This window comes from Anomaloglossus baeobatrachus, chromosome 1, assembly GCF_048569485.1.
Source record: "Anomaloglossus baeobatrachus isolate aAnoBae1 chromosome 1, aAnoBae1.hap1, whole genome shotgun sequence".
NCBI lineage: Eukaryota > Metazoa > Chordata > Amphibia > Anura > Aromobatidae > Anomaloglossus > Anomaloglossus baeobatrachus.
The window spans coordinates 583694481-583706626 of NC_134353.1; the positions used below are offsets into that span (position 1 = coordinate 583694481).

At 48.1% G+C, this 12146-nt stretch overlaps 1 protein-coding gene across 1 annotated transcript in view; it reads left to right on the forward strand.

The window, feature by feature from the left end:
- The first annotated feature begins 932 nt into the window (after positions 1 to 932).
- The window catches only part of LOC142245237 (tight junction protein 2-like), an 84052-nt gene continuing 72838 nt past the window's right edge, over positions 933 to 12146 (forward strand). Inside the window, exon 1 of the mRNA XM_075317802.1 lies at positions 933 to 1136. Within this exon, the coding sequence (XP_075173917.1) occupies positions 1113 to 1136 (24 nt within the window). The 5' untranslated portion in view covers positions 933 to 1112. The remainder of the gene's footprint in view (positions 1137 to 12146) is intronic.

Sequence of the window (12146 nt, forward strand, 5' to 3'; positions counted from 1 at the left end):
TGTAGGAGCTGTGACTTGTGCTGTGTAGGAGCTGTGACTTGTGCTGTGTAGGAGCTGTGACTTGTGCTGTGTAGGAGCTGTGACTTGTGCTGTGTAGGAGCGGTGACTTGTGCTGTGTAGGAGCGGTGACTTGTGCTGTGCAGGAGCTGTGACTTGTGCTGTGTAGGAGCGGTGACTTGTGCTGTGTAGGAGCGGTGACTTGTGCTGTGTAGGAGCTGTGACTTGTGCTGTGCAGGAGCTGTGACTTGTGCTGTGTAGGAGCTGTGACTTGTGCTGTGTAGGAGCTGTGACTTGTGCTGTGTAGGAGCTGTGACTTGTGCTGTGTAGGAGCTGTGACTTGTGCTGTGTAGGAGCTGTGACTTGTGCTGTGTAGGAGCTGTGACTTGTGCTGTGTAGGAGCTGTGACTTGTGCTGTGTAGGAGCTGTGACTTGTGCTGTGTAGGAGCGGTGACTTGTGCTGTGTAGGAGCGGTGACTTGTGCTGTGTAGGAGCTGTGACTTGTGGGCTGCTTCCCCATTAGTGCTGTGACTTGTGCTGTGGAGGGCTTGTGGGCTGCTTCCCCATTAGTGCTGTGACTTGTGCTGTGGAGGACTTGTGGGCTGCTTCCCCATTAGTGCTGTGACTTGTGCTGTGGAGGACTTGTGGGCTGCTTCCCCATTAGTGCTGTGACTTGTGCTGTGGAGGACTTGTGGGCTGCTTCCCCATTAGTGCTGTGACTTGTGCTGTGGAGGACTTGTGGGCTGCTTCCCCATTAGTGCTGTGACTTGTGCTGTGGAGGGCTTGTGGGCTGCTTCCCCATTAGCGCCGTGTATCCCAGCACTCGTCCCTCCTCCCGCACGTTGCTGCCTCCCTCGGGTTGTTGTGTGAGTGAGTGAGGCTGTGGCTCGGATTACATTGTGAGGTGAGCGCGTCAGACCTGGCCGGGATGGGCAGGGCAGGTGGGCGGCCACTCTCTCAGGAGCACGGGCGGCCGCTCTCCATAGGGCAGGATCAGCGCTTCCACTCTCCACACCTTTGTGCCGCGGTGTAAGTCCTCTTCCTTGTACACAGGTGCTGGCCAAGGAGGGAGGAACTGGAATTTACTGAGCCCCCGCCTGATTCCTGCTTCTAAAATGGCTGTCAGAGCTCAGTACCAGGTAAGGCAGAATGTGGGTCAGCAATGTGCTCTTTGTGTCCTGTGCTGCCACCTGGGAAGTTCTACAGTCCCCTCAGCTCCGCACATGGAGTCAGGGGCTTCTCTGTAGGGATAATGGGGGCTGTTAGCCTGTATATGGGGGGTCACAGGTCTGCGCTGGACTCCTGGCACTGCCCAGATGTGCAGTCCTGAGCCCCAAGAGGTTGGGAAATATTGGAGGTTCCGTTAGAAATGTTTTTTTTTCCCTCATCTTTTCTTAAAAAGTTGGTGTGTTTTTTTTTCTTTCTAAATCCGCCTGTACCTGCTGTGAATGTGGTGATGGGCTAACATTTCTGTAGTGGGGTCCGTAGATGTCCCACGGAAGCTCTTCTATAGGTGGATTATACATGGGACCATTCCGCTCATAGTTTTCTTTTTATGTGGATCCTCCCCAAAAATCACCTAGAAACTGGGTTGGTGAAAATACCTGGAGGGGAAGGGGGTGTATGTCAGTGCATGAGGTGTAAATTTGATAATCCAGTAAAAAAAAACCTGTAAAATATTCTTTACGGAGAAATAAAACTCTTCAGGAAAGTAAAACTCCTCCGAAGTGTTTGAATCTGCTTTTCCTTGAAAGCAGGGCTGTGGAGTCGGAGTCGGAGTCGTGGAGTCGGAGTCGGAGTCGGAGCTCATTTTGGTGGAGTCGGAGTCGGAGTCGGTATAAAATGCACCGACTCCGACTCCTAAAATATATAATAAATTGGGGACAGGAGTGCAATGCAGAATGTGCTGAATATTTTACTAAATAATAACATTTAGTATAATGCTTATATTTAAGTGAAAAATTTATTGTAGTACAATGTGAACATCAGACATTTAATTGTTTTTATGATACAATAATCAAGATATTTGGATAGAACATAAAATATTTATTGGAATACAACTTTAGAACACAAAAAACTAATAAATTGTAAATATGTAAAATATATATATATATATATATATATATATATATATATATATATATATATATATATATATATATATACAGTGTATATACACACACAAGATATATATGTAATCTACTGTATATTACATAGTGTATTACATATTTACAATTTATTACAGTTTTTTGTGTTCTAAAGTTGTATTCCAATAAATATATTTTATGTTCTATCCAAATATCTTGATTATTGTATCATAAAAATTATTAAATGTCTGATGTTCACATACACATATTCATGTACTACAATAAATTTTTCACCTAACTATAAGCAATATATGTAGGAGTCGGAGTCGGAGTCGGAGCCGGAGTCGGAGTCGGAGCCGGAGTCGGAGTCGGTGCAAGAGAATTTGAGGAGTCGGAGTCGGAGTCGGAGTCGAAGGTTTGGCTTACCGACTCCACAGCCCTGCTTGAAAGTCTCTTCGGATTCGACCTCTTCAATTAGGCTAGGGGTACACAGCGGGGTGTCACACAACCAATATAGAGGTGATCAGGGCCGGACTGGGACCCAAAAGCAGCCCGGCACACACACCCCACCTGCCCACATACTGTAAGACCCTCAGCCCCGATCAGTGACTTACATTCTCATGCCCCCCACCACTGACTTAAAGGAGTTATTTGAAAAGCCACATGTGAATGGCGCAGCAGTGTGTATGATCCACCACCGCTCCATTTACATGCTGCTCCTCAAACCCACCTTTATCGGGATCCTGGGGGTCCCAGACGTTGGCTCCACAGTGAACAGAAAATCATCCTCTATCCAGAACAGAGGACATAACTTCCAAACTTGCGATAATCATATTAAACAGGTTTTGAAGATTTATTCTTATTAGCCCAGAAGAATGTAGAAAATAATAAACCAATAATGAAATCTAATGCAGCCTATCTAACCACAGGACAGGAGACGTGGTACTGTGCAGTGTGTATACAAAATAATACAGGTACTGGGAATTACAGGACAGGAGTGATATATACAGATACTGAGTATATACACCCAGTATACAGAATAGAAGTGGTACTGTGCAGTGTGTGTGTGTATACAAAGTACTAGATACTGAGGATTACACCCAGTATACAGGACAGGAGTGATATATACAGATACTGAGTATATACACCCAGTATACAGAATAGAAGTGGTACTGTGCAGTGTGTGTATACAAAGTAATAGATACTGAGGATTACACCCAATATACAGAATGGGAGAAGTGGTACTGTGCAGTGTGTGTATACAAAATAATAGATACTGAGGATTACACCCAGTATACAGGACAGGAGTGATATATACAGATACTGAGATTACACCCAGTATACAGAATGGGAGAAGTGGTACTGTGCAGTGTGTGTATACAAAATAATAGATACTGAGGATTACACCCAGTATACAGAATGGGAGAAGTGGTACTGTGCAGTGTGTGTATACAAAATAATAGATACTGAGGATTACACCCAGTATACAGGACAGGAGTGATATATACAGATACTGAGATTACACCCAGTATACAGAATGGGAGAAGTGGTACTGTGCAGTGTGTGTATACAAAATAATAGATACTGAGGATTACACCCAGTATACAGAATGGGAGAAGTGGTACTGTGCAGTGTGTGTATACAAAATAATAGATACTGAGGATTACACCCAGTATACAGAATGGGAGAAGTGGTACTGTGCAGTGTGTGTGTATACAAAATAATAGATACTGAGGATTACACCCAGTATACAGGACAGGAGTGATATATACAGATACTGAGGATTACACCCAGTATACAGAATAGAAGTGGTACTGTGCAGTGTGTGTATACAAAGTAATAGATACTGAGGATTACACCCAGTATACAGAATGGGAGAAGTGGTACTGTGCAGTGTGTGTATACAAAATAATAGATACTGAGGATTACACCCAGTATACAGGACAGGAGTGATATATACAGATACTGAGATTACACCCAGTATACAGAATGGGAGAAGTGGTACTGTGCAGTGTGTGTATACAAAATAATAGATACTGAGGATTACACCCAGTATACAGAATGGGAGAAGTGGTACTGTGCAGTGTGTGTGTATACAAAATAATAGATACTGAGGATTACACCCAGTATACAGGACAGGAGTGATATATACAGATACTGAGGATTACACCCAGTATACAGAATGTGAGAAGTGGTACTGCGCAGTGTGTGTATACAAAATAATAGATACTGAGGATTACACCCAGTATACAGGACAGGAGTGATATATACAGATACTGAGAATTACACCCAGTATACAGGACAGGAGATGTGGTACTGTGCAGTGTGTATACAATATAATACAGATCCTGACAATTACAGGACAGGAATGATTTATAGAGCTATTGAGGATTACACCCAGTATACAGAATGTGAGAAGTGGTACTGTGAATTGTGTAAACAAAATAATAGATACTGAGAATTACACCCAGTATACAGGACAGGAGTGATATATACAGATACTGAGGATTACACCCTGTATATAGAATGGGAGAAGTGGTACTGTGCAGTGTATATATACTGTATATAGAATAATACAGGTACTGAAAATTACACCAAATATATAGAACAGGACAAAGTGGTACTGTGTATTGCATATAGATAGAATACAGATACTGACAATTACACTCGGTATACAGAACAGAAGTGGTACTGTGCAGTGTGTGTATATATACAGAATAATACAGGTACTATGATTTAGGCTGGGGCCACACGGGGATTACTGCGATCCCCTTGCATGACACTCGGCTCGTGCTGGCAGTACGGCAGAGCCGAGTGTCATGCGTGTGTCCTTCCAACTGAGGTCCGTTCGTGCGAGCAGACCTCAGCTGCGGGGGATGGGCCGGCACTCAGGGGGGGAGGGAGGGATTTCTCTCCCTCTCTCCTGCGTAGCCAGCTATTGCCATTCTCGCACTGCACTAGCGGTACACCCGTGTACCGCGAGTGCAGTGCGATTTTTTTTTTTTTTTTTTTTTTTTTTTTTTTTTTTCTTTGTCGCTCCATTGGGAGACCCAGACAATTGGGTGTATAGCTATTGCCTCTGGAGGCCACACAAAGTATTACACTTAAAAGTGTAAGGCCCCTCCCCTTCTGGCTATACACCCCCAGTGGGATCACTGGCTCACCAGTTTTGTGCTTTGTGCGAAGGAGGCAACACATCCACGCATAGCTCCACTTTTTAGTCAGCAGCAGCTGCTGACTATGTCGGATGGAAGAAAAGAGGACACATATAGTGTCCCCAGCATGCTCCCTTCTCACCCCACTGTATGTCGGAGGTGTTTGTAAGGTTGAGGTACCCATTGCGGGTACGGCGGCAGGAGCCCACATGCTGATTCCTTCCCCATCCCTTTTTACAGGGCTCTGGGTGAAGTGGGATTTACCGGTCTCCAGGCACTGAGACCGTGCTCCATCTACAGCCCCTGGAGAAGATGCTGGATGGAGCGGAGTACATCAGGGACATGGCCCTGCTTCCTCAAGGTACTCTGTGTCCCCGTGCATTTGGCGCTCACACCGCAGCATGCTGGGTGTTGTAGTGCGCCGGGGGACATCAGCGCTGCGGCGCCTGTGCCATGGCCTCATTCAGCTTTGCTGAAGCAGGCTCACTTATGGGAATTGGTCGCGCCGGCCGCTGGGACTGCGGCGCGGCTGGCACTTGTAGTGCGCCGGGGACTTCAACGCGGCCTGCGCTTTTACGGCGGCCGCGCTGATAACTAGAGTCCCCGGCTTTTGCGGCCTGCTTCCGTTCGTTCCCGCCCCCAGACCTGCCAGTCAGGAGAGGGGCGGGACGCTGGCCACTTCCAGGAATCGGTCGCGCCGGCCGCTGGCAGCGGCGCGGCTGGCACTTGTGGTGCGCCGGGGACTTCAGCGCGGCCCGCGCTTTTACGGCGGCCGCGCTGATAACTAGAGTCCCCGGTTTTTGCGGCCTGCTTCCGTTCGTTCCCGCCCCCAGACCTGCCAGTCAGGAGAGGGGCGGGACGCTGGCCACTTCTATGAATCGGTCGCGCCGGCCGCTGGAACTGCGGCGCGGCTGGCACTTGTGGTGCGCCGGGGACTTCAGCGCGGCCCGCGCTTTTACGGCGGCCGCGCTGTTAACTCGAGTCCCCGGCTTCTGGGCCTAGTCTCCCTTCGTTACCGCCCACAGCCCTGACAGTCAGGGTAGGGGCGTGACGCTGCATAGAGCAGAGCTGAGAGCTGGAGTATGTTTTGCATACTCCACCCCTCTCACTGTGTGCACTGTGAATCCGGATTCCCGCACTTTCTCAGGCACGCCCACGGCTTCCTTCTCTACAAGGACACCGGCAGCCATTAGTGTCAGTTTCTGTACGATACAGAGACAAGTGTGGAAGACCCTGGCATTCTGATAGTCACACAATCGCTGTAACAGGCGTTAAGCAGCACCTGTGGTGCTAACCCCACTAGTGCAGAAGTGCACTTATAGATATGCTTGTACTATATACATTGCACTGTTTGGTCGCACGTTGTATATACCCTCCTGGATTATGCGGAGGAGTTATCAGCATATTCTCTGTGTAAAACAAAGGTGCAGAACCACATGTTTTTCTATACAGCTGGTACAGCATGTACGGCTATACGGCCCCCATTGTATGCACTACTGGCCAGGGGATGAGGACGGTGTCTGCAGTATTTACTGACAGTTTTTCTGAGACTATGGCTATGATACTAGAAGCCTAGCAGTCCGGACATGTCTCTCACAATATGGGCACTGTTGAATCATTGATCCATGGCCCCCCTCAGTGTGAATAACTAACAGCTCCGGGAATGTCACACGCATCCCAGAGTCACGGCTCTGCACGGACGTCAGTCCCAGACAGCCTAAGTGGGCTCGCTATGAGCGGCCTTGGTTTCATCAGGGTCCTAACAGAAGGACTCGCTGTGTAATGAGGCGGAAGTAGCGGCTCAGGATTCTGATCCTGAGACCGCTCTCAATCTGGATACACCTGATTGTGACGCCATAGTAAATAATCTTATAGCGTCCATCTATAGAATGTGGGTTATTTCTCACAGCTCCTCCAGTGGAGGAGTCAGCTTCACGTATTTTTCTGGACCACTCTGCCTTCAGAGAGGCAGTCCAGGAACACCACGCTTATCCAGATATGCGCTTCTCCAAACGGCTTAGGATACACGTTATCCCTGTCCCCTGACTTGGTCAAGGACTGGACCCAATGTCCCGAGCGGCATCCTCCAATCTCCAGGCTTGTAGCTAGATCCATAGTTGCAGTGGGAGATGGAACTGCAAACTCAAAGATGCCACTGACAGACAGATGGATCTCTGGTCGAAAGCCATCTATGAGGCTGTCGGCGCACCGTTGGCTCCGGCATTCTCTCCCTTGGGGCACTCCAAGCTATTTCAGCTTGTCTTACACAGATTGACACGGTTACACGTACATCTGTGCCGCAGGTGGCATCCTTAGCCTCTCAAATGTCTGCATTTGTTTCTTACGCGATTCAGGTTGTCCTGGACTCTGCGAACCGTGCGGCGGTAGCCTCCGCTACTCCGTGTTTTTAAGCAGAGCCTGGTCTGCTCGTTAAGTGAATGGAAGGCAGATTCTGCTTCCAAAAAAGGTTGCCTAACCAGTTGCCTTTTTCTGCTGACCGACTGTTTGGTGAGCGTTGGATGTAACCATCAAACAGTCCAGGGGTAAGGATTCATCCTTTCCTCAGCCCGGACACAACAAACCCCAACAGAGCAAGAGGCAGTCGGGGTTTTCGGCCTTTTCGAGGCTCGGGCAGGTCCCATTTTTCCTCGTCCAATGTGGACTCAAAAGGATAGCATCATTAGGCATCAAGGATGCTTATCCACACGTGCCGATTGATCCAGAGCACTAGCGTTTCTACGCTTCGTTATAGGAGACGAACACCCTCTGTTCGTAGCTCTACCTTCCGGCTAGCGACAGTCCAACTGGTCTTCGCCAAGGTCAGGGCAGCAGTAGTCACAGTCCTGCACTCTCAGGGTCACTCTGTGGTCCCGTATTTAGACGATCTACTTGTCAAGGCACTCTCTTAGGAAACATGCCAACACTGCCCGAACGTTGCGCTGGAGACTCTCTAGAGTTTTGGGTGGATCATCAACTTTTTAAAGTCAGATCCGACCCCGACCCTATCGATAACATATCTAGGCATAGAGTTTCTTACTCTCTCAGCGATAGTGAAGCTGCCGCTAGACAAACAGCATTCACTACGGGCTGCAAGCTCTTCTTTAAGAACCAGTCGCACACATTGAGACGCCTCATGCACTTCCTACGTAAGATGGTAGCAATGGAGGCAGTTCCTTTCGCGCAGTTTTACTGCGTCCACTACAATGGGACATTCTCCGCCAATGGGACGAGGAGTCGACGTCCCTCAACAGAGTCGTCGTTCTTTCTTAGGCGGCCAAGGAATCTCTACGGTGGTGGCTTCTTCTCACCTCTTGGTCAAAAAGAAGGTCCTTCCTATCCCCGTCCTGGGCGATAGTTACGACAGACGCGAGTCTATCAGGGTGGGGAGCAGTTTTTCTCCACTACAGCGCTCAGGGTACGTGGACTCAGCAAGAGTCCACTCTTCAGATCAATGTTCTTGAACACAGAGCAGTGTATCTTGCCCTACAATCCTTCCAACAGCGGCTGGAAAGCAAGCATATCCGACTTCAGTCGGACAGCTCCACAGCGGTGGCATACATCAACCACCAAGGAAGAACGCGCAACCGGCAAGCCTTCCAGGAAGTCCGGCAGGTTCTGATGTGGGTGGAAGACACGGCATCCACCATATCCACAATTCACATCCCAAGTGTGGAAACTAGGAAGCTGACTTCCTAAGTCGCTGAGGTGTGGCCGAAAGAGTATGGTCTCCTCACCCGGACGGGTTTCAGGAGATCTGGCGCCGCTGACAGAGGCCGGACGTCGATCTAATGGCGTCACGGCACAACAACAATGTGCCAGCTTCATGGCACGGTTTCACAATCATCGAGCTCTGGCGGCAAACGCCTTAGTTCAGCATTGGTCGCAGTTCCAGCTACCTTAGGTGCCACCTCTGGCATTGTTGCCCAGAGTACTGCGCTAGATCAAGACCGACTGCGGCCGCGCCATCCTCGTCGCTACAAATTGGCCGAGGATGTTGTGGTACTCGGTTCTGTGGTGCCTCACGGTAGGCTAACCGGGGGCACTACCAGACCAATCAGACTGGCTGTCTCAAGGGCCATTCTTCCATTTGAAGTCTACGGCCCTCAACCGGATGGTGTGGCATTGAGTCCTGGAACCTAGTGTCGTCAGGATTACCTCAGGACGTGGTTGCCACCATGAGACAGGCTAGCATACCAACGTCCGCCAAGATTGACCACAGGACGTGGAAGATGTTCTTATCTCGGTGCTCGGCGCAGGGTGTTTCTCCCTGGCCGGTTGCATCGTCTATGTTTCCTTCCTTCCTGCAATCTAGGTAGGAAAATGGGTTGTCGCTCAGTTCCCTTTAGGGACAAGTCTCAGCGCTATCTGTATTTTTTCAGAAACGACGACTTCCTCAGGTACGCACGTTCCTACGGGGAGTTTGTCTTCTCAGCACTCCGTACAAGCGGCCGTTAGAGCCCTGAGATCTGAACAAGGTTCTAATTGCTCTCCAGATGCCGCCTTTCGAGCCTTTGAAGGATGTCTCCCTTCCCGTTTTTCACGGGAAGTGGCCTTCTAGTAACGGTCTCGTCTCTTAGGAGAGTTTCCGAGCTAGCAACGCTCTCATACAAACTCCCTTCCTGGTCCTTCACCAGGACAGGGTAGTTCTGCGTCCGGTTCCGGAATTTCTCCCTAAGGTGGTATCCCATTTTCATATCAATCAGGATATCACCTCACCTTCTTTGTGTCCTCGTCCAGTCCATCAATTTCAGAAAGATTTGCATCTGTTGGTTCTGGTGAGAGCACTCAGGTTCTACTTCCCGCATGGCGCTCCTGCGCCACCCGGATGCACTCTTTGTCCTTGTCGCTGGTCGGCGTAAACAGTCGCAAGCTTCCAGATCCACCCTTGCTCGGGGGCTCGAGGAACCAATTCTTGAAACCTACAGTTCTACTGGGCTTCTGGTTCTCTCAAGGCCGAAGGCCCATTCTACCAGAGCCGTGGGTGCATCCTGGGCATTACGGCACCAGGCTACGGCTCAGCAGGTGTGTCAGGCACCCACCTGGTCGAGTCTACTTACTTTTACCAAGCATTATCAGATGCATACCTACGCTTCGGCAGACGCCAGCCTAGGTAGATAAGTCATTCAGGCGGCGGTTGGCCACCTGTAGGAGAGGGCCGTTTGACGGCCCTATCATGAGGTATTCTTTTACCCACCCAGGGATTGCTTTTGGACATCCCAATTGTCTGGGTCTCCCAATGGAGCGACAAAGAAGAAGGGAATTTTGTTTACTTACCGTAAATTCCTTTTCTTCTAGCTCCAATTGGGAGACCCAGCACCCGCCCTGTTTTCTCGGGGTTTTTCTGTTTTTTCGGGTACACATGTTGTTCATGTGGTATGGTTCAGTTCTCCGATGTTTCCTCGGATTGAATTGGTCTTTAAACCAGTTATTGGCTTTCCTCCTTCTTGCTTTGGCACTAAAACTGGTGAGCCAGTGATCCCACTGGGGGTGTATAGCCAGAAGGGGAGGGGCCTTACACTTTTAAGTGTAATACTTTGTGTGGCCTCCAGAGGCAATAGCTATACACCCAATTGTCTGGGTCTCCCAATTGGAGCTAGAAGAAAAGGAATTTACGGTAAGTAAACAAAATTCCCTTCTTTTCTCTCGCCCCATTCACTTGAATGGGTGCGAGAGAAAGAGACTCGCATTACACCCGCAGCATGCTGCGATTATTTCTCGGTCCGATTAGGGCTGAGAAAATAATCACTCATGGATGCTGACACACAGGCTAGAATTGGTCCGAGTGGAATGCGATGTTTTATCGCACTCCACTCGCACTGTTTTTCTCGCCGTGTGGCTTAGGCCTTACACCCAGTATACAGGACAGAAGTGATACTGTGCAGTGTGTGTATGTATATATATATATATATATATATATATATATATATATATATATATATATATACTGTATACACAGAATGATACAGCTACTGTGAACTACACACAGTATATAGGACAGGAGAACTGGTATTGTGTGGTGTATATAGACAGAATAATCCATATACTGAGAATACACCCAGTATGCAGGACAGGAGAATTGTGTGTGTGTGTGTGTATGTATGTATGTATGTATGTGTGTATATATACATTACACAGTGGAACCACGGATTATGACTAACTCGGTGTGCGAGCGGTTCGCTATACTGTACGAGCAAAGCTAGCTTCAAATTTGTAACTCTGTGAGCAATGCTTTCCTGTACGAGGAAATACTCACCGCACACACTTCCGGTTCCGTACTTTCACCGCACTCTGACCCGCTTTGGCTGCTTCTTGTAGTCCACAGGCACATGGATCTGGTAACAATCGCAGCCGGTGCAGGGGCTGCTGCTGTCTTTGCTTAATGTCAATTGGCGCTGAGCTCTCTCTGCGCACCTCCCAAAGGCAGCACACTGGCCAATCAGAGGCAAGCTGCTCATGTGTATGACATCTGAAGCTGAAGCACTGACAGCGGCAGGCCCTGCATCGGCTGCGATCGGCCGCCGAGGGAACGGAGGATAGGTGAGAATAATGTGTGTGTGGAATGGCACTATAGGGGACCTGGATGGGACATTGCTACAAGTTGAAGAACCAATTGTCTGAGTTTCAATTGTTTCCTATAGGGAAATTTGCTTTGCTATATGAGTAACTTGGGTTATGAGCACACTCACAGAACAAATTATGCTCGTAATCCAAGGTTCCACTGTTTTTATATATATATATATATATATATATATATATATATATATATATATATATATATATATATATATATATATATATATATATATATATATATATATATATATATTACATAGTAGACACTGCAACTGCTAACTATATATCACATTGAGACTGCTGTATATACATTATATAGGAGACATGTTGCTAT